The 24,889-nt window shown below is 36.9% G+C and overlaps 1 protein-coding gene across 1 annotated transcript in view; it reads left to right on the top strand.

Annotated features, from left to right (window-relative positions):
* Positions 1-3,859: 3,859 nt before the first annotated feature.
* The window catches only part of LOC134650235 (uncharacterized), a 35,732-nt gene continuing 14,702 nt past the window's right edge, over positions 3,860-24,889 (top strand). Inside the window, exons 1-3 of the mRNA XM_063505183.1 lie at positions 3,860-4,051; positions 13,290-13,536; positions 20,871-21,079. Coding sequence (XP_063361253.1) covers positions 13,494-13,536; positions 20,871-21,079 — 252 coding nt within the window. The 5' untranslated portion in view covers positions 3,860-4,051; positions 13,290-13,493. The remainder of the gene's footprint in view (positions 4,052-13,289; positions 13,537-20,870; positions 21,080-24,889) is intronic.

The following is a 24,889-nucleotide window of genomic DNA, read 5'->3' as shown; positions in this document are numbered from 1 at the left end:
AAAAATACTTGCATACCGACACTCTCAGTGTGTTTAGGACTGCGTTTTATAACCTTTTTAATATCTTTTTCTACTCCCGTACTTTTATTTGTCATTTAAAGGGTCGTGCACACACCTTTAAACCCCTATCTTATAGTTGTCAAGACAAGTCTTTAGTCTATTCCCCTCTAGTCTAGTCTATTCCCCTTTAGTCGATTTGTGCATACACGCAGTATCTTTTTGGCACTTTTACGATACTTCGTGTAATCACCACTTAAAAAATATTGTATGAAATACATTGTTGCCAACCTAATTTTAATTGTCATCTCTGACAGATGAGTGAACCATAGACATGTTTTTTTTATTTCATTCATTGCTACTTCTTGAATGAAAAATATTTGTTAAATTTACAATTTTATTTCAAAGTAAGTGCTTGGTCGTAGAAAAAGTATTGTATGCAACGTTGTTTAACTGAGTCAAAAAATACTCGTGGCGTCTTTATTAACAATTTTCGGCTTCGCCTCAAATTGTTACTCACGCCACTCGCCTTTTTTGACCTCTCTTAAACAACGGTTGCATAAAATACTATTACCCCTGTGACCTATTATGGAAGCTGATTTTACTCTCCATTTAAAATAAGTATTATTAACCCATGGAATAGCCAATTTACTCCAATGAGTCTAATTAAACGACCTGTTTGGCCTAGTCAGTAGTGACCCTGCTTATGAAGTCGATGGTCCTGGGTTCAAATCCCGGTAAGTGCATTTATTTGTGTGATGGGCACTGATATTTGTTGCTGAGTCGTGGGTGTTTTCTATGTACTTAAGTATAGCTCTAGAAGTTTCTCAGAGAAAGTTCAGTAAACATATACCTACGCTTAGGAAAGACTGTTCTGCGCTTCCACCGGCGTTGAACGCAACATATGATATTGATTTATTCATGTACATGTTCTGCTTATGTTTACAGTATTACAAATAAATATTCAAAGTGTAGACATCCCTTAAGGCAGAGTTAAAAGGGGAAAGCGCGGTAAGCAAGTGGGTATGTAAAGTGCTGAACACTTCGGATCAACCTACTTAGTTACTAGCGTGGGGGATGTTTCACTACATATTTACTATACTAGAAAACAATGTGTAGCGGTGTTTGTTGCTGCCCGGTCGAGATTATCCGTGTGTTTCACTTGCGCTAATATGTACATGTAACGCGAATAATAATTATTTAAATGACATCATTAAGATATAATTTTGATGTCAAAATGTACAACTGCATCCAGGTAAAAATAGTTAGTTCTGGATACGGCGTCAGTCAAGTACATGCGGCTCACACCAATTTTGGTGTCTAGCCATAGCAATTGCCGCGCACCGCTACGGAACGGGGACACCTGCTCGCGCGTGTCATATCTGTCGTAATAGATGCGTTTTGTTAGAGAGTGAATCTTCTGTACCTAGTAGGTAGGGCAAACCTTGGCTTATCGGTGATACTTGGTAATTCGGTGATACTGCGTTATAATCTTACACAGTTCTCACCATGAGGAAACGCGAGCTATAAAATTGTTGGCAGCTGTTAGTTTTGATGCTTGCAATTGGGTTGGCAGCGATTTAATTGCTTACATTTCAGCATTGTAAGCTCAGCGTAAGATAACAACGCATCATCACCGAATTACCAAGTATCACCGATAAGCCAAGGTTTGCCCTACTATTATTTATTCTGTGACGGCGTCGACTAAGTGCAAGTAAGTGAATGAGTTTGAGGCAGGTCCGCCCCGCACTGCGCGGGACACCTCGGACACTGGCGATCAAATGTATGAAACAAACGCGTTCCTACGCACACAGCCTAAGCTCGTGTAGGTGAACGCGTACCATGCTTGTGTGAGTGAGATAAGACATTGTAGGGTAACTGTGAGGTAACCGAGAGCGGGTCTCAGCGGGTGGGCGGCACTTTCAACGGGAGGCAGGGAGCGTCCATACTGTATGCTAGTTAGACATGGGCGAAATGTGTCAGTAGAGGGAAAAGATTGATATATATCTTTTTATCACTGGGATATGTATCACTCTTTTATATCTTTATATCCGTGTGTATCAGTTGCCCCGCTCACAACTGTATCGGCACTTGCTGACTTTGCGTCATCTTATCCGTCCGAAACTCCGAATCCGCCCGAACGACCGCTGTCGCTCGTTCGTGTTACTTCGGTCGACGCGCGACCGAGATATCGTTTATCGCTTTCGCTTTAGTAAATCGTTGCCGAGGGAGTGAGAGGTACGGATATACTGATACATTCGGATTCGTAAAGACAAGAAGAGTGATTCATGAAACGAGAAAGATATATATCTTTTTTATCTATCACTCCTGAGTTACCCATGTCTAATGCTAGTACTCTTTATTATACTGTGGCGCGGGCGAGCGAGGCACGCGCACGCATCGCGCCGTCAGATTATCTCTTTTTCATCTCCTCGGCATTTCGTTACCCTTAATGAAATCCAGTCAAAGGAATGAAAGAATTTAATTTAAGACGAATCAGAAAATATTCAGCTGCTGCTCGCTAGTTATAAATCATTTGAATGCTAATAAATTCGACTAGCCCCGAGCCCCAGGTGGGAACGGAATTTCTTTCGGCTCCATCTTTGTTTTCAAGGAAAATTGAATAATTTTCTTCTCTTTATTATAAAATTCTTTCATAAAGCCACCGGTGGCTTTGGGGATTTTCTTTAATATCATAATGGGATATTATTTTTCATGTGGTTCAGTTTCACTCAAAGAAATGAGTAGCATTCTTTGTATAATTTCTCCGTTTTTATTCGTCTGGCACTAAACATGTACTGACCGGCGTAAAGCTTTGCTCTGTAAAACGCACCGGAAATAAATTTCGGTTTAACGTGAAGGCTAAACCCTTTTTAATGTATGGCGATCAAAGGGGAGCATATACAGCATTTTTAAATCGTATCTGTATCCCAAATAAAAAATAAATAGCCCGTTAGGTTTGATACATAGTACGAGGTAGGTCGCTTGGTAAAAATGTTATTCAGTTTTTAAGTGAAAACTTATATGTGTGCGTTTGGTTGGTAATATTTTATGAAGTACGCATTTCAAATGCATGAGCAATTAAGAGTGAGTATTGGGTGCAGTTCACAGAACATATTAAAGAGGTTAGAATGGCTATCGCGCGCGGATGCGGATTTTTAAAAGCTCACATCCGCGGATACGGATGCGGATGCGGTTGTCAAGATAGGTACATAAAAAACGTCAAATATTACATTTTAGTAATTTTTATTTCCAAAAACCGGCCAAGTGCGAGTCGGACTCGCATTCCAAGGGTTCCGTACATTAAGTCCCACTCACGCTTCACTGCTAATTTCTAATAGGTTTTTTTTTGGCTAATGACTAAATTACCTAGCAATCTAGCACTTACGCCGATGCTAAGACGTTCCTGTACCGACCTGTTCCACATCCGCATCCGCATTAAATCCGCATCGATTTTACGCGGATGCGGATGCAGATGCAATGTTGAAAATAATGCGGAAGTTCCGCGGTTGCGGTTGCGGATGCGGATATTCGCAACATCCCTGATCGGAACCGGTGTCGCCGCTCGTTCCTCTCCACATTTACTAACACTCGCGCAACGGTAGTAAAATTTGTGTGCGTGTTGAATGGATACGCCTCCTTTAGACAGATTTGATGTCTGGCTTCTTAATCTGAAGGTTATTGTGGCGCAAAAGGCATGTTTACTTCGGTTTTCGGTCAGCGCGGGCGAGTAGCATGCAAGCGTTTGCTCAAAACCGGCGCCGACACGTACCCTGCTCGCATCGCCATTCTAACTTGTTCTATGGTGCAGTTGGAAGGAATAAAGAATGTTCCGCGCCGGGGTTGCACCGCGTAGCGCGCGGCGAGCGATGCGCTCAGTTGCTCGTAGTCGCCCGACCGCGCCGGTCCGCTACGCCGTAGGCGTGTCTACGCCGCCGTAGCCGCTACGATCACAAGTTTCACAGTGTTTTGTTCACTGACTGAATAGTGTTTATTAAATATTTTTGTGTTTGAACTGTTATTTTGATTATATTGGATGAATGTAAACTGAAAGGTAAGTTAAGTTTGTAGAAATAGTTCGTTCTAGTTTAAAGCGTACACAATTATAGTTGTTTTATATAAATAATTAAATAATATGTTTATTGGTTAGTAAAAATATCAAAGTTTATACTTTATTTTTATACTATTACTAGTATTTATGTTTTTAGGTTATTTAGGTACTTGTTTTACACGACAAGACTCAAATAAAAAAAATAGGTACATTTTAAAAATACATTATATGTAATATCAACTATTTACTTCAAACAAATATGAAATATATCTACATAAATCGTAAACGAAATATACCAACTCTTGATATGATGTTTTTCAAGACAACATAATATGGGAATTCTCACAACATTGGATGTCAGTTCCAGATTCGGGTAGTTTGGGCGCCTTCACCGCGCAACTCTTCTTTAACAATATCAAATTGGAATAAATACTACGATATTTGGGTAGAAATATATTACGGCCGTACAAAATCATTACTGCGTAAAGTTGTATATGTAATTCCCGAATCACTTCACAACAGGAAAATTGTCGTATTATTATTTGATAAACTACAAACACTTACGCAATATAATACCAATATTTATGACAAAAAACAGGTATAAGAGAAAGATTTGTATTACTTATTAATTAAAATGGAATTAAAATATGCTCAATAATATATATATCCAATACTTCGCTTCGGTAAATATGTTGCTACACTTCACACGTGTATTTTAAAAAGAAGATAAGTATAAGAATTCTAACGTCAATGCCTTAACTTGATATTACTGCGCGTGAGATGCACTGCGAGTCGTCTCAATGCTATATGATAACAATATAGAATATTGAGCAAAATTTAAAGATAATAATATGGAAATAGTTCCCTCCAATTTGTCTTCATTATGTGCGGGCATAAGCCATGTGGACTGAAATATAAATATATATTTATTTACTACAAATAAATACCCACAAAGTGTTATTGAAGTCTCACCGGACTCGCCGCAATTATGATTTGACAGCAAATTATCATAACCATATAAACTAAGTCACTCCGTTTACCACTAAAACAATTATCAAAACGCAAGCGAAAACAGCAAGTGTCACAATTGCATTTAGATTGACATTTGAATAACAATAATAGGTAGATACTTTACATACAAAGCGGCACTCGAGTCCCGCCACCATTGTCACGTTCCCTCGAGTCTTCGCGCGGCAATTCGACGCAATGATAGCTGACGAGAAAATGTTACTGGTCCTTGGAGGGAACGGCATATGACAGTATTAGCTGAGGATATCAAGGTTTATCGCAAGACATCTGTGTATAGGTACAGTGGGCCAAGAAAGTGGTCTACCAGTTGTGACAAAAGTTTCTGCGAGATCTAACGATCGCTAAGGTTGACTTTTCTAACGGAGTTTAAAGTAAATCGACCTTGTTGTCTCATGACGATCAAACGAACCTCAACCGTAGGGTGGTAGACCACATTTTTGGCCTACTGTACGTAGTATGAGTTTTGGAGGATATACCGATTTTTGCGGAGGAGGGGCACGTCAAATGTATATATGTAACGTAAAAACTTTTTACAAAAAAAAACCGACTTCAAAAAGGATGAAATAAAATATTATCCTTTTTGAAGTCTATGCGTTACCAACTGATATGTTTGAAGTCGGTGCCAAGCCAAGTAGTAACAATACGAGTCAAAAATGGTATTTATAGCCATAAAGCTGATTATTTTTACCTTACCCTTTTTTACCCTTTTTTTTTACCCTTTCCAATAAAAAAATAATTATCAAAATCGAACTACTCTGTAAAAAGTTATGCGTGGTCATACATAAAAAAAATATATATATATACGCGTCGACTTGAGAACCTATTCCGTTTTTTTCGTCGGTTAAAAATAGCCATGTCAGATAAACGTCAGTCCATACAATGTGTATGACCATTGGTCACAGAGTTCCAACAGAGGGGAACGCCTGTTAATGGCTACTCCGTTTGAATATATCTATAGTATCGTATAGTATTAGAATATAAGTATATATAGAAATTATTAAAAATAAAAGAAACTAGACTACAATTTGAAATTAACTTAAAACCTTCGTTAAAAAATATTATTCCCGATGTAAGGCACCGACTCCTAAACAGTAGGCTGTTTTCAAACAAAGGGATATGGAATTTCAAAAAAATATCGTAAAATATAACAACGTTTTTAACCGGAGGGTTTCACGTGAACTGGCATAGAGTGCGTCATCCAGAATAGAATCAAATTACGAGTTGTATTGTTACTTCTACTAAATATACAAAGTAACCGAATAGCCTCATTTCATATGAAGAGAAAATAAGGTTTTTCGGAGTAGCATATTTGATACAAATAATATTGTAAAATATGAAAAATACTAAAAAGACTAAGCAAAATTAAACTAAATCAACTTTTTTGAAGGTTTTATAGTGGACCAGTCGGCATGAATGGTATCTAGTGCACATAAAACGCACCAGGATCTGCTATCCTCTAATAGATCAGATTAGATTAGATTTCTTTATTTCACGATAAAAATTACACTATAAATTTGCATCAATATCAAAATTAGGTATGCTCATCTTCTTATCATGATCGTCATAGACAAAAATTAAATGTTTATCATTATGAATATATCTCTCTTTGTAAAGCTATTCTAATAGCTCAGAATTTGTTAATTATTCGTAAAGGTAAATGTAAAGGTCTAGCATGAGTTGCGTTCTCGCGCGCGACCCCATACATCTAGCGCGACTTCAAGTATGAACTCGCACGCGAGAACGCAACTCATGCTAGACCGTCAGGTAGGTACATATTGGAATGGTAAGCTCTACCGCCAATATTAATTTCCCGTCTACCTACGCTTTGTAATATCATATCATTCAATACTTTTACCGCATGTAATCAATATGGGAATATACTGATACATTTATTAATCTCTCTGAAAGGTTCTCAGAATTTCATATTATCAAACAAGAGTCCATATATTTTTACCAATTCTATTTTTTTGCAACTTAGACACTACAATTTTGTACATCACACCAATTAGAATTTACCACTAGCTATCTTTTATTAGGTTCGGTACTTACACAAACTTATATTCACTTTAATGAAAATACGCGTAGTTGCGCATGCGTGCAAACAACATTGACAATGTAATAAAATCGATCGTATCGGTCTAAAACTTGCAGGTATATAAATAATATAAGGAGATTAAAATACAATAATTTAGTACCATCAAGCGAGCTGATTTGATGATGGAGCTAGAAAATATATAATGGAATTTTTCGACATACTAGTACAGTAGATACTTCGAAATTGGGCTCATATAATTCATTTTGACGAGTCCCAATTCTTTAACGGCGGTTAAGCACAGGCGGAAATAAATAAGAATATTGGTAATGTTATTACTCAGCGCATCTCACTCGCACCAATATAAGTACGAATGAGATGCACAGGAGAATGATAACGAATGACATCACTTTGACATTAATTTTCAAGTTCGAATCGGTTTCAAGCTAACTGACAGCGGTAAAGTAACGGGACACAAGTTACACGTAAATAATAATATCTAGTCTAAAGTAAGTAATGGTCCTTTCACAGTACATTTCCTTTTGTTGACAGGAGTCGAATTTACTCCCGGGACGTGTCTAACATGTCACAAAGTTTCGTGGGCCACGTCAAGATGCTCGAGTTACGCAAACTCGTAATAAAATAAAGTTATCCCTCGAATTGCTGACATCGGACATATGGTGCACCGTGCAACTCCAAAAGTTTTCTACTCAGTGTACAGACATAAGATAATCTACTGGTTTGAATATTTAGTAGATAAACAGTATACTTTGTTTATTAGCATGATGTTTATGCAACGTGAAAGACTACGTACTATGTCCTCTGATTAACCATTTCATTATTACTTAATGTTTTATATTTATTTTTGAATTCCTTACTTTAAATTTAATGACTGAGCTCAGAGATTTTAGAATATTACTTATTTAATATTTGATTAAAATACATAAGTATAAACACTACACATATATTTCATGTCTGAGCGGTTCCCACACTAAGATTGGTTTTACTCAACCTTATAGTAGAGAGTAAGCATGACCCGGCATGTTTCGGTATTTTTTTAAAGTCATCCGAATAAATGAGTTTGGCTGTGCGCTTATTTAATATCAATCATTCGCAACAAAACATTTTTATATTTAATGAAACTTTGCTAAACTGCTAAACAAAAAACAAACCCAATTCCGTGATGTATGTATAAATAAGAAAATCTAGCTACTTTATTCACATAATTTAACAACTCCAATCAAGATCAGATACTCGTATAGATAGAACATTGTAAATGTTATTGCTCCCCCTTTACTCAACCTTTGTTACCTCCTTTTTTCCAGCGTATAAGCGTTAAGCAAATAAACTTCGTACGCCTACACCCAGTCGGAGACGCTTTAAATATTCTTATCTTTCATTCGTGTCACCGTAGAAATATTGTTGAGATTCTTTTAATAGTCGCATATTTTCCTATCTTTTAAATCTTGAGATATTCTCTGCAATTTCGCAGAAGGTTCGTTGAAGTGTAAACGAGTGGGTGATAAAATAAAGTGTCAAGTGTCTGTGACGTATCGACGGGGGAGAGGGGTCAGCGCTGGCAGCCATTGCTCTGCCTGACACGTGACAACATGTGGCCCTCGCTCGGCGAGCGATTTAATAAGACTAATCGATGAAAGTCGATATTCGTGACTATTAAGGTTTTAATGATAATCAATGCAGGTTGGTGTTAGAAAAAGACACCTACGTATCTTACTTTAGATTGTGGTGTAAATTTTAAGAGAAAATTGTGCCCCGGAGTTTGGCAACCGACAAGGCTCAATATGTCAGATAACTAAATTGCTTAATCTTTTGACAACCAGAGTTACCGCAATACATAACGAAAGGAGCCGTACAACGATATCTAGGTACTTTAGCTGTCATATTTAAGGCATATTTTTTTCTTAAACTTTACTCTTTTATTACTTATAACTCTATGGTATTTATTTGATTACACGATAGGAGGGTGAAATTTGTGCATAAACGCCATCGGAATCTTTATTTTAGGTTAGGTTACTATTTCTACAATATTCATAGGTTACATAACATTTTTTAATTCCTACATAACATGTCTAAGTGGTACAACTGTGTTGAATGACGATCGATTCAAGCAAATCCCGCTGCAGTGAGTGCAGTAACGGGCAGGTAACAAGTAAGTTGCGAACTGTTTGCGGCTCGCCTTCGAACTGAAATTGACGCAAATATTGAATTACTTGTATTTGAGAATCAAGCCAAGTTAAATTGGAACGCTGTTAGAATTGCTTAGAGGTAACGAATTTAAAAATGTTTCCAGCTTGATCATCAGTAATTTGATTTTCTGATCAAAATTAGATCTAAATGATGTCATTTAGTTATCGTGCATTTCGCTTGTACTTGTCCGTCCATGAATTGGCGCGAGCGAGACGCGCGATAACTAAATGACATCATTCAGATAGGTATCATTCTGATGTCAGTGTACGTTTGAATTGTCGTGTTGACCATAGTTGAAGGTATCAACTTATCAAACGAAACATTTTTAAGGAAGTATTGATATTTATTGAGAAGTAGGTAAGTATACCTACCTAGAGCTCGAATGCGTTTTTAAGGCTTGTATAAACAGGTCGCATTATTTTTTTCGGCAGAACATTGTTAAAATTGTTTATGAAAGTAAAGGGGCCCACTGATTAACAGTCCGCCGGACGGTATCGGCCTGTCAGTAAGAACTAAAAATTGACTGTTTTGAACAACTGACCGGCCGGCGGACTATTAATCAGTGGGCCCCTTAAGGGGTTAAATACACCAAGTCTAATTTCAGAGAATCTAATTTAATATTTAGTTTTATTTATGCTGCTGCCTTTAAACTTCTCATTATAAAGTATCCACGTGTAACGCCCCTGCTATAATACAGGTTCTTATTACTCACGTTACACGTAGTTACGTAACAAATAAAGTTACGTGGCAAGACAATGTAGAAACATCTTTGCCTGCAACGGGGCGAGTACGTGAGCGATCTGTAAAGTGGCAACTGGTAAAGTTTAGAATACTATAGCCACCATACGTTGTGCGATCGGGGCTGGGAGCACCTGTTCCAGATCTGTTAACTCCTTCACACAACTTTCAAATGCAGCAAGCTGGGCCCCAGGTGCGCTGGCGTAAGTAATAAGCAGATAACTGAATGTTGGTTATAGTTCGTCTTTTTTTAGCATTAGAAAGAACTTGAAAGAAGGTAAGCGATTTTGACATGTCTTTTAATTGAAAAACACTTTTTAAAAATCAATAACTATTACATATGAAAGCAAAAGACTATAAAAGATCGTATTAGATTCATAATTGTTACATATTTACCGTAATTTATTTTTAAAATGTGTTTTTCAATTAAAAGACACATCAAGATTGTTTACCTTATTTCTAATGCTAAAAAAAACGAACTATAGAACAATATGTTTTTAAGCATTGCATATGTAATAAGCCAGTAAACATGTAGATAGCCAGCGCCGATATTCTAATAATTTAGTTATGCAAAATTGCATTCATAGTGGGTATGCAATTTTGCAGCTGCGTGTACAATGTACATACATTTTAATTTGTAGCAAAATTCACAAATGCTACCTACTACTTTTTAGGTTCATATACCCGCATACGGTATTTTAAGTCATGTTAATTGTCGGTATGAGTACTGTGATTAAACAATAATTATAAACAATAATCACAAACTATTAAATGAATCTGATTCTATTGAAATAGATTGTTTTCCCCAAGCACCCTTTTTAGGGTTCCGTACGTTTGATCTCTTCTATATATTATTTGCTTTATGGATTTCTCTTAACAGTACCCATATCCCGAATATAAAAAATCACCGGCAACAATGGCAACAAATCTATAGGATAACCTAACGAAAATCCTGAAATGTTAATGGTTTCAGTTTTATGACTAATGATAATATGACAAACAATACATTACGACTTAAAACTTTATGGGAAACAACGGGAACCCAATTAAAATCACTTTTCACTTACAGCCGTAATCGCTATAGAGTTACTTGCTGGTGGCTGGTAGCAATTAGTTAGACAGCTTGCCAAACAAGAACGCTCGGCTACGTTACGAATACATGCATGTAACCATACCTACTTGTAAGTCATGTGTTCGAGCAATGTTAATACGTGCAGTGTATTTGTTTAGTTTAAAAATTATTAATGGTTAATCGCTTTTCATTTGCCACCGCACGCGATAGAGCGAAGCATGCTGGTAGAGCGGCAATTAGTTAGACAGCTTGCCAAACAACGACACCCCACTCGGGTGTTTGCTGTACCGCGCCACAACGCGGGATCTAGGTGGCTCAGGTAGTGTTGTGAACAACGCTCATTTTGAGGCATAAAGCCTCGAACCCTTAAGACTCTCGAGGCTTAACGCCTCAAAACCGGCAAAGACGATTTCTTACATCCATATACGCGTAAAATAAATAAATACAATTCTCAAATATAGTCGAGTCTTCAAGACTTAAGAGTCTTGAGGGCTCGAGTCTTTAAGCCTAAAAATAAGCGTTATTCACAACACTGGGCTCAGGTGCTTACTTACAACTTTGCCGTAATGGAAACTTACTAGCACATCGCGGGGTAGCGTTAATACGGTAAACTATAATGAGGGTAAAGTGTGTTGCCAATTTCTAACACAACTTGATATACGAGTAAACGTGGCTGAGCTAAGCTTTTATTGTTATCTAAGATGAAAATAATGTTTTTGAAGTGAAAACTTCTTTAGCGGCGTTGTGCACTTTTTGTGACGGGGAAAAAATGTTAAACTCGCGAGAGCGTAAGATGTAAGATGTCCCAACAAATGTGATGGGGAAAAAAATGTTAAACTCGCCAGAGCGTAAGACGTAAGATGTCACTGAGTTTTCACTTCTGTCGGCACTGCCGGAGTGCAACCCGTTGTTTTTTTTTAAGTTATATGTATACTCGTATACGTTAGTAGTAAAATATTAATCTATGGGTATTTGACGACTTGTCAGTGTGAAGACTATTTGGTTATCTATAATTTTAGCTCTTTAGATTATAACAAAAGTATTTTTGGTCCTATGTTAACACAATACTATCCTATGTGAATTAAAAACATTGTTCTTCTTGGATTGCTTTATTGCACTTTGTACAAAAGCAATACTTACAACCGTTTATATATATAAGAACATTGACGTAATGTAATTCGCAGTAATACAATCTAAAGAAAACAAACAATGTAAATCTAAATTCAAATCGCATTTCTTTAAAAAAGGAAGTTCAGACATAATTTAGGGAGGGGGAATAGATTAGCGTGGGGACAGAGCGGAGCATTTATTGAAAGTCGGGGCTAGCGCGGCCCATTAGTCCTCTCTCTGCCTGAAAAAGTGTCGCTTCGAAACATAGCACCGGGGTACGCCATTCAATTGGCGAACGGCGAATGTATTTTATTCGGAGCCAATCGATCTCGAGACAACAAAACGCAACGTGAATGGAGTGTCTCGCGAGGCGATAAATTCTACACGTCCACAATACGTTTAATGAAAAGATCTTTTTACTTTTATTGCCATTGAAAACAGTTCCCTTTTCCTTGGCGGCACTAACCGTGCTAGCGATTTGTTTTTTCTGGTTTATAGGTTAAGTTCGGAAGTTTTTTGAATGTGTTGTTATAAAACGAGGGATGCAGTGCAGTTATATGTATTGACGAGTAGGGGTGGCACCTTTAGATAAATTAACGAGGGCTGAGAATAATTTACGTAAAATAAGAGAATATCGAAAGGTGAAATATTTTTAATTTAGTGTAAAAATTAGTCATTGAGGTACCTTTTAGAGTACCTACTTATTTGAAACCGTATAAACCACATTTATTAGTTGATAATAGGTACAAAAAAAGTAGGATTTCTGTAGAAAAGCAAATAACACTCATGGCATTGCTAATTTATAAATAAATAATAACTCACATGAGCGACCCTAAATAGATAAGACTTTATACCTAGGTAAATTTTGAGAGTTTTGCCCAGTACCATAAACGTTAAAAGAAGGCCGGAATTCTCGCTAAAGTTTGAAATTAATAAAATCAAGAGTATTGGCTAAAATTAAATAATGCAATCCTGAAATAAAACTATGGAGTCGCATATAAATAAAGGCACTTTCATACATCTGTAAAATTCCAATTTTCTTATTGTTTCAGAACTCATGGTCACCTGAGAACACGGAGGTGGTTCGAGCGCACACTCAATAGCTTGTAATATTTCACGATGCCCGAGAACTTTCCAATATTGGGAAAGTGGTATTAAAAATGAAGAGGAATCGGAAGGGGCGAGGCCGCCACGAGACGGTGATGACGTGACGTGTGAGCGCGGCTTAACGCACACGCTACACACGCGTCGGTATCATGGCTTCCATTTTTGCTGCGGTCGTTTTATGGCTTGGTGGAAGTAAGTGCAAATTTACTTATTATTATTGTCGTCATGTCATGATGTGTTTCAGTACTCAGTTATGTTCACGCATGATTATGTTGAATACCTACAATTGACGCGGAATTCGACAACACCTTAATTTCATTTAAATTCTAAGCAAGAAAAGATAGCTACTCATACTTATAACTTAATGGTACGAGAATTCGAACCCAAATTAATTAATTCTATGTTTAATTGTATAAAAATATAATATTTATTGTATGGATACAGTAATTGTTGGCGACTGGCTGGCGTGCGACCTCTTTTATACCTTTTTAATTTGTATTTCTAATTCGAATCCTGGTCGATGTCAGTCTGCCTGATGTCACCGTGATACTGATATCATCTTTGTGTTTGATTTTATTTATTAAAATACTTAATCATATAACATCTACGAGTTTCCATCATCTCCATCAATACAGTCCACCCCATTAGCTATCAGTAATTAAAGCGTAATAAAATGTATGCTCATAATTTATGTGGTTGTCGTGGTGGACACAGGATTGAAATTCAATGTATGTTGCAGAATTAAAAACAAATAATTGAGTATGCTTGGATTTTGGAAAATGGTTAGGCATACGAATCAAATCTCTAACCAAAATATATTTAATTATTGTATCTGTTTAATTAGTTATGGAAAAATTTCATTCGGAATTATTTTTCTATGTGCCGAAATAAATAGATATGTTAAGTTCGGTTGTGTTTCGTAATCTTGATTAACGATTGCACTGTTAGAGGAGAAATTAGGGATGTACCGACTAATCGGGAATGCCGATTATCCGGCCACATTTGAAGTCGGCGATTAGTCGGCGACTAGTCGGCAAAAAAGGCCGATTAGTCGGCCTATTATTATAATTACAGAAACCAGGACATAAATGAAATGAAAAGGCAATATTAATCAAATGTTACATGCCCATTCTATTCAAATACGTATTTAGGGTACAAAATGTGCTTGTGTTCATATTAAATTCATGTATAGGTAATTATGTAGGTGTATCGTCGCAGTAGCAGGGAACATCTTTCAGTTGATATTGAAAGCGCGACGACGCAAGGAGCAAAAAAATTGTTTTAATAATGCATCCGAACTTGAATAAAGCTACTACAGTTGCCATACGAATGTAATCTTTATCGTGAAGTAACGATCATGAACTTGGCCGACTAGCCGACTAGTCGGCCGACTAATCGGCCATCCGAGCGTCGATTAGTCGGCTAGTCGGCCAAAACCATAGTCGGTACATCACTAGGAGAAATATATAGCTTTTTTTTAAATAACTTTATTAAATTTCTCACTAATACTCAGCCAAGAGTTTTCCCTAAATAAAGTTTTAAAAATATTTTGTATTTATTTATACATGTATATTTTAATATTTTAATTTATAGATGTTAATATGTCAGCCTGTTTAGCCCACATAATTGGTTGTGTGCCTGCATACGAAGCTGATGGTTTTTATCTTGAAGACTGCTAAGGGTACTTGTTTGTGTATTTGCCATAAATATTTGTTCTTAACTCTCTTTGCACTAGTCATGGATGTTTAATAAAAAATATTTGAAAACCTAAGAGCCCATAACAAAAGCGTTATTGGGCTTACAGTGGGCCTTATTAGATTTGCGCAAGAAATTCCTATAATATTTGTGGAAGTAAAACATATTCAGTTATTAAAATTACGTTATTTACATTTTATTTAGATTGACTAATGTAGTACGTTTTCTCAAAGATTGGACCTTTCTTACTTTAAGACGGAATGAATGTACAGGGTGATGAATTATTAAAATCACTCCGGATACAATCGAGTTTTCGAATCCAATCCCTTAAGTAAAGCTGATTATCGGAATTCCCCGAAGAGGCCGCAGTTCTCGCAAAATTCTGTAAAGTGCCAATCTCTCTCGGCCAGGGTAGAGAATTATTGGTGCGGAACACGCAGGGCGATTCATTTATTATGTACATGGTGCAGACGCGTAGCGCTGACACCAAGTCAGCAAGGTGTATATTGCTGTTGTTGGTACACCTCGGATGTAATGCTCAATCAAGGTACTGCATGTGAATCACTGGGTATCTTAGATTGTCCCTGTAAGCAAAGAATGGTATGAAAAAAAAACACTGAAAACTGTGTTGGTAATTTCACCTATATTTTTTTATGATCCTGAACACCGTTTGAAGACATACAAAATGATAAACCTAATCGGTCAACCGAGTTGCGAGTGCCAACAATACATTTTATTCCAACCAAAACATGGTTATTACCGAACTGGATATTGGTATGTTGGATAATATTGGAGGCTACGACGTTCTACGAGACCTCACAAGCTGCATCTGAGCTATAGGAATAGGATTTCGGTCGATTCAGAATGAATGATTGTGCTTGGCCCGGTTCATCGGACTAGGAAAACCGATGCACCATTTATAACGATATCAATAGCGGATAAAACTTGACCCAACTCTATTTGCTGAGCTTGATAATATATTAATTTACTGGTTTAGGCATAATGATATACCTAAACTGGAACAAAAAAACTTTCTCATTTCGGAACTTCAGAAGTCGTCCAGTTCTATGGTAATTTTTTTTTTCAATCCTTTTATTTTATTCATTTTAAAGTAAATTAGAAAATTCATAAAAATACATTAAACACTTGAGCATTCCTGCAAAGTCGTATTCTGAACGAACGATATGTTTCCGCAATAAAATTGCATTAAGTACAAATTTATTTATTATAGATACAATTTATCGGTCACGACTTGACGCACAGTCGAAATCGCCCCTCTGTAGAAAAAAACTTCCCGTGAATTATTTCTATCAACGACATTTATGGGAGCAAAAAGAAAAATGTGTTTGGAAATTAAGTATATTAAGGAAGAGGTTTTGTTGATGAGACAGGAACTGCGGACCATAAACCTATTTTAGGAAAAAAATATTACAAAAAGGGTTGGAACAGAAATGAATGGAATGTGAAGTAAAAGTTCAAAACTAAAGTACTAAGTAGGTCATAAAAAGTGTCTGCCATCGCCAGTGGACACATAAAGCTGAGTTAGTTAATGTAGTACTGCACTTTGCAGCAGTAAAACCGAATACAGCGCTTTAATTAAATAAGTTGCTTTTATTTTACTTTGATTAGTGCAATAATTTTTTTAATAGACGCAGCTGTATTCTTTGAATATAATTAAACTTTTGTGTTCTAATTTCGCAGAGTTCGCTAAATAATCTACTCAATTCGGAGCTCCATATTTAAAATACATTTTGTACTCTCTGAAGAAAGGAAATAAAACGACACAATACCTATACCGTCTCATATAATATTTAAAACTTTCGCGTTTTGAACACATATTGACTCACATTTATAGACGGGTCTAACGCGAAATTTATTCAATTACCTTTATTTACCGACGTTTCGACACAGGTTTCACTGGTCGTGGTCGCGGCTAACTGATGTCCCAGCAAAATGTCAAAACAGAGAATTTCGCGTTAGACCCGTCTATAAATGTGAGTTAATATCTAACCCGTCTCCATCATTGTAGGCCTTCATTATTATATATTCCTACTATTAAGCTACCTATGTACTTATATTTACACATTTCATTGTTTACATTGCGATACGTAAAAGGGGTTCGTCCGGGATATTATATATATTTGTACGAAGGTAATTCAATTATTGAGTCCCCAATTTGCAAATATAGGAGGAGAAGTTCCTAATTCAACTTTAACCTTATTTAAAATTCCTGATAAATTTCTGATGAATGTTATTAAGGGCAATTGATTATGACAAGGATTGCATTAATGCTCAGGGGAACAGCATCAATTTAATCAACATATAATTAGGTTAATTAATTGTCATTACACAACAGTCGTTCCACATGCTAATAAACCTTTAAACGTTATCACAAGCCCTAGCAAATACCGAACAAGTAGGTACATGTACGTACTTTCCCGCAAGTCATACCGATATATCATACATGTACATGTTAGCGCTAGGCTTCCTTTTGAGCGCTATTCGTGGTAACTCGTAGTAGGAGGGCTGAGGTCTTCGGTGTAGAAAAGAAACTTCGTTGTAAAACACTCAAATTTATCGTTTATTTATAACATTATGCAGCACAATTTTTAAACTATCAGCACTTTAGCTACGAGTATTTTAGTAATATTAGTAGCACCATCGTACAGTAAATAACAATAAATACACTTTTTAGGACACTTCTCAGCATAGGCGGCTAAGGTTTTACTCCTAAGGCTGCTCAGATAATAATGGTCGCTTCAATGAGGAGCAACGCCTTTTATTAGATCATTACCCCTTTAAGCCTAACCACTTCTACCTGTTCATCAAGTGGGGTACCGGGTAAGCGACCGGTAGTGACGTCACAATTACTTAATTATTTTAACTTAAGTTGAATTGGCAAGTTCAATCACATTACTTTTTATAAATGAACACAAGTAAATAAAAATGCGATGTTTTATTATTCTTATTTTTGGAAAGCCGCTAACATACATATAGACTACGTTTGTGGAAAGAGCATATTAATAAACATAATATGTCGATCTCAAATGGCGCATATATTTTTATTTGCACATAATACAGCGATCAAATAAACGCTCGTCATACGTGAAACTGGCTCCCGAAATGAAATATGTGATATGATGTGGTCGGAACAGTAAATTGAATTTGGTTACAGTGTAATGAGTTCATGCCGACAGGATTGTGTATTGAGTCGATCCTGAATTCGATCACGTATCTCTGGATTTATGTATTCCGACCACCTTTGGTACCCACAGATGAAGGCCAGGATTTGATTACTTACGTGAAATTCTGGCCTGGCTAACGGATCAACAGCAAGGTTCCACCTTATTTACAATAATGTTTTCTATCCGAGAGGTAAAAACAAGGTTCGCTGAATTTATATGTGCGAAACGGTACGTGCTTTCAGACCGCTCGCATTTTGGGTAGGTAGGTAAGATAGGAGGTAATAGGAAATGCTATTATTTGATTTTAGTGTACGGCTGTACACTATTTACAATATGCTTGCAGGGGCATGAAAATAAATTGATATGAAATGTAATAATGTAATACTAATAAGTTTGGAGATTTGAAGTTAAAAATAAGAGTTTTATTTACAGGCGTATTCTTATTATAATTATAGGATATGAATTCGATCTGGATCGGACCTGTCAGTCAATCCGATCTTATATCTGATCCAGTTTCACAAGGAATGTAACAGTCGTATTCAAAATTTAATTATAGGACATGAATAACTCACACATTGAAGTCGAAAAGTATAGCTTGAAATGTTTCGATCCGTTTAGGGTTCGATCCTGCCCATGTACCTTGATAGTTATTACCTGTGGTTATTACCAAGCTGCTACCTGATGCGGACTGCCGAATGATGATATTATGACATAATTTGACACTAGTGACAATTATAAATTTTTCTACTTCGAATCGGGCCCTAATTCACAATTGTTTTAGACCCATATACGTAATCATTCTCTGCAATTACTATTTCCTAATTGTTACTCGTACGCTCACCGTGTATCCTGATATATAAATCTACCGACCGCAACGAAATTCATATCCCTACCATCAAAACAAACTTTTGCTGACGTCTACGTTTCACTTCCCAAAAGCCGAAACGTTTAGTAAAGTTTAGGGTCCGCGGCGCGTGACGCGCATCGGCGAGCGGCGAGCGATCGCGTTCGAAGCGACGCGATGTACCCGACATTATTAGCATTTCAATTATCCGTCCGTGTCCCAATATCATGGATCAACAAATCAACACTACACTATTCACGAGGGTCGAACAATTAAATTCTATCGATATATTTGTATGTATTAACGTCGCCGTCGTTCATTGCTTCGTACACAATTTCATATTGTTTTTGACGGTTTGTGATGTGAACCGGCAGGTTATGCGAAATGACTGATCTTTTATTTCTATGTCCATTTCAATGTTTGTAATAATTTTTGATACTTTGTCGTAACATTTTACTGTGGGTACTTAACTGTATATGGCCCGTTTTGGGGTTCTATAGCCAAATGCCAAAAACTGAACCCTTATAGTTAAGTCATGTTCGTCTGTCAGTCCGTTCGTCCATTCGGGCGTTTGCATATCCGTATGTGATAGCCATTTATCTCAAAAATATAAGGTATTTTTAAATAAAATTTGAAACATTTTGTAAAACTTATAAGATAGGTCATGTGTGAGTAGAGTTCTTATAAGAAAAAATATAAAATGTGATTTCATTATATTAAGTACTTGCTTTTAACTTCATCACATAAATGGAAAAAGTTTGCCGTTTAGGTGATAAAGCAAAAAATAATCAAAATAAAACTATGTGACAAAGACCAAAGAGTAGTAGGAATACAACATGATTTCCTATATTGGATTATACAGAAACGGATTGGTTTATTAGAAAACACAATCCCCCTAATGAAAATTAAATCCCCCTAATGAGGGTGCCCTGGACGGACTATGCCGTCTTATCTTAATACCGATTAATGTTCCATAATATTTAACTTTAGACATATTACAATTATGATAAAAATGCATGGCCTTCTATAAGTAAATGAATTAGGTAATTATGAAATGTATTGTAAAATCCTACTTGAATAAATGATTTTTTTCTTTTTTATTCATTCATTCACCAAAGTGACTATTTCGTCGCCATGTCACAACAGCTATTAAAACAAGTCACAATTGCCTTTGGCACGTGTTCCGATACTAAAGATCAACAAATAAACACTACGCTTCAGAAGGGTCGAGTACCTAATTAAATTATATCGATAAATATTGTTGTTCAATTCTCCTATGTCATTTTAGGACGGTTTGTTACAAATTTAACAGAATTGATATATCAATAACAAAACTTCCGTGTGACATAGAATTGATATCATGAGGTAGATTCCAATTGAAAAATCTGTTATGGTTTTGAACTGGTTTTGTATGACCTTGACGATCGTTGTGGCGATTGACCAGCATCTTACCCACGACTTTCACTTCATTTCACATGCACCAATCGGCATGACAGACACAATGCTGTCGTACTCGTTTGTGTATTGCTCATACTGCATGTAATTAGGGCGAGCGCTATGTTCAATAAGGATTATTTTTAATAGTTGACGATGATCCTTATGTCATTACGCAGCCGTGCGAAAAATAAAGATATCTAATCTAATATTGATACGGTTTTAACACCTCTCGGCACTGCCTAAAATAACCGACATGGTTTCGCAATACATCTCAAAACTGTTGCGAGACCTGCATCTTTTTACATGTAATGTTTTTAATGGGATAGGATTGTCCCGTGATAATTATTTATTTATTTGTTACCCAGGTGTCCTATGCCTTCGCGACGTTCACATGAGCGTTCCAGAAGCCATCGGCGTAGGCGCCGGCACCACGCTCGGCTGCCGCTGGACCCTGGACCCTGGCGAGCAGTTGTACACGGTCAAGTGGTACCACGGTGCGCAGGAGTTCTTCCGCTTCGTACCCAAGGAGCTACCCAACACGAGGGTCTTCTCGCAGACTGGGATCAGCGTTGATGTAAGTTTTTCTATTATAAAATTATAGCATCAGCATAAAACACCACTCAACAGTTCGTTTTGTGCAGATTATACAGAAATGAAACACGCTACTTACCACCTTATGTGAGGCAGTGCCAGTCATTGGCGTCGCTAAAAATTGAATAGAAAATACTAAGCTCTCAGATGGGACATTGGAAATTAGGAAGGTATGTGCGTTATGAATATTTAAATATATTTATTTATCTCTATTTCTTTTTAGTATATATATAGATAAGTATATATGTAAGATTATTTTAGGTATAGGTAAAATTTGGTTATTTTTAAGGTTAGCTGGAAGAGATCCCTTATAGGTGAGGATAGTAGTAGTAGTGGTAATCACTTTATTGTACACAACACAGGTTTACATAATATTTACAGAAATAAAGGTACAAAGGCGAACTAAGCGAGGATAAGTTTTCCTTTGTAGTTTCTAACGTGTGACTGCTACCTACCCATTTTTCGTACAATGAAATGTTTATAACTTATATTTACTAATTGTTTTAAACTGCCTGCGTACAACATATAATGTTTTACTATAGATTCATTAATGCACACTATAACCTGCGTAGGATCATTTTATCCTCACTCATCTATATTCTGCCTAATAGCACAATTTACGAAGCTATAGTGGAACTAAGTGCCCATTAGATAAGGATCATGATGCTCGTGTTTATTGAGTACGATCGGGTGCATGCCACAGTTCACGCGGCCATTCGCAATCATTCCTGTTTGTGTCAATAAATCGACATTTCAATATTGTTTATGATGCTGCAAATAACGCAGCCGGCTAGTCAGCGTTAACGCTCTGAGGGCGGTTTCAGACTAGCGTTTTATATGAATGTACGCGTACGCACGTGTAAGCTCGTTTAAGTGTATCGAAATTATAGGGAAACGTAACACGCTCGTCGTACCGCCGAAACGACCGTATATTACGCGCAGTAGAATATGCACATAGTTAACTACACAGGGAGCTAAAAGAATCGTGAGAAATAAGTTAAATCAAATAAAACTGCCAAAGTGTTTTGCAAAGTGCTCGAGTAGCTTTGCTTACGGCAAGCGATAAACAACATCATAACCGTGATTATATATGGGTCAATGGTTCTGCGACATCTTGCTAGTTCGTTAAACTGCCGCCGGCGAGTGCGATGCAAAAAATCACTTAAGAATCTCGCGGAGCAGTGGGCACGTTAAACCTTTAGCTGTTGGCACGATGCCACTGCCGAGATATAACATTGTGCCAAAATAATACATTAAAAACCCTTTCAGAGACTAGCGAATACTTTAACTTTGCATCGGAATGGCGTATGGAGCAATGAACGTTAAAACGATCTCGGTACACGTGACGGAGTTCTTACATGCATCGATTGAGTGCGCCTCGCTTGCATATTGAGATGCACCACGCTCGGCGGCCCTGTAGTGAAGCAGATCGTGCTATTTGCGGAGGGTACCGGGAAGGCGAACAGAGCGGTCGCCCGTCCACAGCTCTCCGGCTGCATGTCTAAGGCATACAACTCAGTTTAAGACGAAATGTGACGCAGTCCGGCCCTTGGAAATCGGGTCAGAGATCTCGAACGCGGGACGGGCATGATTTAGTTCGGCGGTTGCTCAAAGTGGACGACTTTCCGTAAGATGGATCGAAGCTTTTAACTCTATTCGGCTACCAGCTGCGTACGCTAAAGTGCACACAGGCTGTAATGGCCGAACCCGCTGACTCGTGTATGAATTAGGTACGTGTAGTTAACCTACTGTAAGGTTAATGCTGCTAATAAGGAAAAGGGTACCTACTTATGTCAAGTACACACAAGGATAATAAAATATGACTCAGTTTGGGTACCAGCCCCTATTGTTTATAATGTTGTGTTTTTAATTAAAATTAATTTTAATTATGAGCCAATATTGATTTGATTAACAACTGGATTGTTATAGTTCTACAGAGTCATCGAATTTATTGTAGAATACTTAAGAGGTCGAATTTAGCAAATCTTTAAAAGTCTGGCCGTTATAACAGCTATTAAACGGTGAAACACATTTTGAAGCATACTTTCTACGTCCAATTTATCTTATTTTATAGTGCGGCGTACCAGAAAATAGCTTTCCAGTAGCAACAAGATGTCCACTGCATCCCGGTTGCAAACTAATAGATGGAAATAGAGATATATTGCGGTCACCCACAGAAAATAAAGACACATATTTCAGTTTATAATTTAACACATCTGGGCGTTTTTTTTTGTTTTCCCCTACACTTTTTTTTTCAAATTTGGGATTTTTTATGTTATATCTACTCAGAATCACGAGCTCTTTCTATCCTAATAGGAGAAAAAACGTGTCCTAAGGTTTTTATTTCCATTACGTCACCATTTTTCATAGACTTTGTATGGCGGTCACGGAATGTATGGAAATTTTGGGACACTTTTTTTCTCCTATTAGGATAGAAAGAGCTCGTGATTCTGAGTAGAAATAACATAAAAAATCCCAAATTGGAAAAAAAAGTGTAGGGGACAACAAAAAAGAAAAACGCCCATCTATCGCTCTGTCTCGAAACGAGAGTTCGCCGATCCTTACTCATCATGAAATGTATCGTACATTATGTGTTAAAATTAACAGTAATCCCTCCGAACGCAGCTCGCTGAGCACTGAGCGGACGGCCGTGCGTGGCCGGGAGCGCGGATATCATTGTTATTAAATTGTTATTTTTTAACAAAAAAAAAGGAATCGATCTTAATAACATTATGCATTTTTAGAAGCAATATTAATAGCTTTTGTGCAAGCGAAACTTGTTTAATCAGGGTTTAAATCGATGAAGTTACTAGAAAAAAGCCTCAAAATTGTTACTCTCACTTTTTTGGTAACCCTATAATAATCTACGTAAAATAAGCGCTACGACTTTTCACAAACGTTTTTGGCTGAACCCACTGCACCTTAGCGTCTTTACAGACCTCAATATTTCAATTAATTTTATATCGGTCTCAAATGTTATTACATTCCAAGTTTATGTAATGCATTCAAAGTCTTAATTGAATCCTTTATTGGCATTTGCCGACTTAGCGGATAGTTTGCTGAAGCATTTTTCACAAACGTTTTTGGCTGAACCCACTGCACCTTAGCGTCTTTACAGACCTCAATATTTCAATTAATTTTATATCGGTCTCAAATGTTATTACATTCCAAGTTTATGTAATGCATTCAAAGTCTTAATTGAATCCTTTATTGGCATTTGCCGACTTAGCGGATAGTTTGCTGAAGCATTTTAGTCCAGTCTCCGGTATTAGTTAGGCGGTATTTAAACTATTTTAAAGCTAATCACCCCCACTAGACCTGACTTGGATTTCACCCGTATCTAACCAACTAGCGAGTTGGCAATTGGCTTGCTATTGCAGAACCACTTAGTAACGTTCGTTTAAATGTAAATGAATTAAACACGTGTTTAATAATGCATAGAATTCCTGATATATTTCTTGCTCATTTCGTAAGATCCGTAAACTCTATCTCAAAGTTTGGAATAATCCCCGAAGTTGGGAACTTTCTTGCGTAGTCTAAAAGCTGCTATAGATATTATATTTATTACCTTCAATTTTAACCTCAGCTATTTACTGTGTAGCAAAATTGTTGGATATGTAAGTGACGTAAATTATTTTACCCTATTCTGCTTTTAAATTTGATGAAATTCCTCCTATACCTACTATAATCCCTACTAATATTATAAATGCGAAAGAAACGGTGTCTGTCTGTCTGTTACCTCTGTGAAGAGGCGTGAGCCTAAACCCTGAACCGATTAATGTGAAATTTGGTA

This window comes from Cydia amplana, chromosome 8, assembly GCF_948474715.1.
Source record: "Cydia amplana chromosome 8, ilCydAmpl1.1, whole genome shotgun sequence".
Classification (NCBI taxonomy): Eukaryota; Metazoa; Arthropoda; class Insecta; order Lepidoptera; family Tortricidae; genus Cydia; species Cydia amplana.
The sequence above is the reverse complement of the archived record's forward strand: the minus strand, read 5'-3'. Positions and strand labels throughout refer to the sequence as shown.